At 48.0% G+C, this 3134-nt stretch overlaps 1 protein-coding gene across 1 annotated transcript; it reads left to right on the top strand.

The window, feature by feature from the left end:
• Positions 1-629: 629 nt before the first annotated feature.
• On the top strand, positions 630-2785 carry LOC146577352 (uncharacterized). Its single transcript, XM_085253464.1, has one exon. It carries the CDS (start codon positions 630-632, stop codon positions 2028-2030), a length of 1401 nt encoding a protein of 466 aa, XP_085109590.1. The 3' UTR covers positions 2031-2785.
• The last annotated feature ends 349 nt before the right edge of the window (positions 2786-3134 follow it).

The raw sequence follows: 3134 nt of genomic DNA, 5'->3' as shown, positions 1-3134 counted from the left end.
CCGCCGAGGATTCTTCTCTTCTAGCACGTGAACTGTCTCGGAAATCCCCCCCAGTTTTGCGGACGCTCGGACGTTTTCTCCAGCCATGGCTGCAGCCTCAGCTCAGGTGGGACCCGAATAATTTCTGGATACCGTGGTGTGCCGCTGCTCTGCTTGGGAGAAAGAAAAAGAGAGAAGCTGACTCCGCGACGCGAATGGACTCCGTGGATTTGTTATTTGTTGTTGGTTTCGTCTTCTAAGGATTAATTCTTCTGTGGAGAGCCTGGACATGAACATTTCTGCTGGCTTTTCATTCCCCTTTCCCTCTGCTGAGACTGACTGTAGCACATGTAAGTGATAGCTTGGCCGACTACAACCGTTGGTGCTGGTCTTCGGCTCAGTATAACAAAACGACTTAAAACTAATCTTGCATTGAGCTCTAGTGTTGCAGACATGCTATTGTAATAACATGGTTCTGATCACTCCAGTCTAATTTAAGTTGTTGGGCGAAATTTTATGTGGTTTTTCTAAATTTAATCTTGAACGCATTTTTGCAGTTTTGTCTTTCTAGTCTGACCTAACTGACTCTTTTACTGCTATATCAATAACTGCGCTGTGCCCTGGAGCGGCTTAATTTTTTTGAAATCGCAATGGCACACTGCCCAGACGAGTCTGACTCAGACATGGAACTTACCTCGTTACCTATGTGCCAGATAGTTGAAAATGTGACTCCTAGCCTTAGCCAACAAGTGGTGGAGTTAAGAACTGAGGTGAATAAGCTTAGTGATTGTTTAAGTGACTCACTGAACATACAGCAGAGTTTACTAAGGCAGTGGGACCAACTCACAACGGGGAACTCTCCCCCTCCTGCAGTCCCACAGTCTCCTGTTTTCCCAATGGCCACATCGACACCTCATGTTCATGTGATGGACAAAACTGAACCCACCAACAGTACCAATCCGTTCCTGCCCAGCAACCCATTTCAACCTACAAATCCTTTCCTCCCATCTCACTCACTTGAACTCAGCAGCACTTCCAGAGTGATTGCGGCAGCTTTACATCACGCAAAGCTGGAGCCTCCTGTGTATGCTGGGGACGGAAAAGTGCAACCTGAGGACTGGTTAAATGCAGTTGGCACATACAAAGCCTCATTGAACCTAACTGATGGGCAATTGCCAAACGAACTGCCACACTTTCTTGCAAAAGAGCCCGGGAAATGGTTCAAGGCACTGAGCTCCCACATCACATCATGGGCTCAATTCTGTCAACTGTTTAAGACAGTTTTTCTGCCCTCCGACAACCAAGAACGCATCCTGAGAGGAATTTTGGATCGTGTTCAGGCTCAGGACGAGCCGCTCCCAACCTTTGTCGCCCACATGTTGAGTGAGTTTGACAAACTGAAGAGCCCCCCACCTGAAAAAGACAGAATTGACCTAATTAGTAAACATGCTCTCGAAAAATACAGAGTTGCCCTGTATGGCGCTAATGTCACTTCTGTAATGGACCTGCTGCTACGTGCTCATGAGCTTCACTCAGTGCTTGGACCACAAAGACCACAGCCTGCTTTATGTAGCAAAGACAACTATAAGCCTGAACCTTACTGCTTCAAATGCTCTCAGCCAGGGTTCACTACACGCACCTGCCCAAACTGTAACACCCAACCTCATTTGCCACAACGAGCCTCGAACACCGCTAGGCATGGCCCAGTCCAGCCATTGCCAGTACCTGGCCCCTCTGACCCTGGCCATGAAAAGGTGGAATTAAGCAGCACCACATCCCAGCCACAATACAGGCAGTCGGGAAACTACAGGGGGGGGGGAGGAGGACATTTCACAGAGGCCAACCTTCCCCCAGTTACTAACGGAGCCTCACACGCCCGATTCACTACAGGGTGGACACAGTCTTGGACACTTGGAAGACAATTTTTCACAAGTCCACTGGAATACCCCACTAAGAACGAAAGTGAACTTCAATGCTTCATCTGTGGATGCTACCCTCGACACGGGTGCTTCCCTCTCGGCTGTACGAACAGATCTCATTCAAGTAAATGACTCTTACCCTAGAAACCCAAGTGAGTGGAATGGTCCTGCAGTTAACCTCGCCAATAATGCTCCCTGTATCCCTGTTGGTGTTATTTGGCTCAATATTGGATTCATGAACAAGAACTTTTACCAGCGTTTTGCCATAATACCAGATTTGTCCTCTCCTTTTATTCTGGGAATGGGTTTTATGGCAAGAGCTTCTGTTTCTATTCACATTCCTACTAGAACAGTCTACATTGAGGACATCCCCTGCCCACTCGCAGACAATGAAGAGGACCTTCAAAATGATTACTCACATTCACCTGGAACACTGATGTCTTTGGACTTGGTTCGCTCAGACTTAACAGCCAAACTGTCTGAAGCAAGTCTCTCAGAGAACAACAAGGATGCTTTACTAAATCTGCTCAGCAAGTTTAGCTCCTTGTTTGATGGTCAACTTGGTCGAACGGCTCTCACTGAGCACGCCATAGAGACTGGCAATGCAACACCTGTCAAACTCCCACCCTATCGCACGTCACCTGCTAAGAAACGTGTGATTGAAGAACAAGTGCAACAAATGTTGAAGGACAACATCATTGAACCTTCCACAAGCCCTTGGGCAGCTCCTGTAGTCATTGTAAATAGAGCGGCCACGGAACCAAGGTTTTGTGTGGACTTTCGAGGGCTCAACCAAGTTACCCGAAAAGACTCTTATCCCCTGCCTCGTGTAGATGAGTCTTTGGACTTTCTGGCAAGAGGAAAGTTTGTCTCAACATTGGACTTAGCGCGAGGCTATTGGCAGGTTGCTGTAGCAGAGGACTCGAAGCCTAAAACTGCCTTCATCTCTCACTGCGGTCTCTTCCAGTTTCGGGTGCTGCCCTTTGGGCTCTGCAACGCACCTGCAACTTTTCAGAGACTCATGAACTCTGTGCTTGCTGGCCTCATTTACAAAACGTGCGCAGTCTACCTGGATGACATTGTTATCGCCTCACCTACCTTTGAACAGCACTTAGTGGATCTTGAGGAGGTGCTGGGCAGACTCCAGGCTGCTGGCTTGTCATTGAAGCTCAAAAAGTGCCAATTCTGCCTCGATGAATTCACCTTTCTCGGGTACCGCATCACATCATCAGGTGT

Source organism: Mchenga conophoros, linkage group LG3, assembly GCF_057382185.1.
Source record: "Mchenga conophoros isolate Kocher_MC1m ecotype Shallow Benthic linkage group LG3, M_conophoros_male_GT1.1, whole genome shotgun sequence".
NCBI lineage: Eukaryota > Metazoa > Chordata > Actinopteri > Cichliformes > Cichlidae > Mchenga > Mchenga conophoros.
Note: the sequence above shows the minus strand (reverse complement) of the source record. Positions and strands in the feature narration are given on the sequence as shown.

Bases quoted from the DNA above. Each gene is read 5' to 3' on its own strand.
- LOC146577352 (XM_085253464.1), top strand. From the start codon at position 630: ATGGCACACTGCCCAGACGAGTCTGACTCAGACATGGAACTTACCTCG.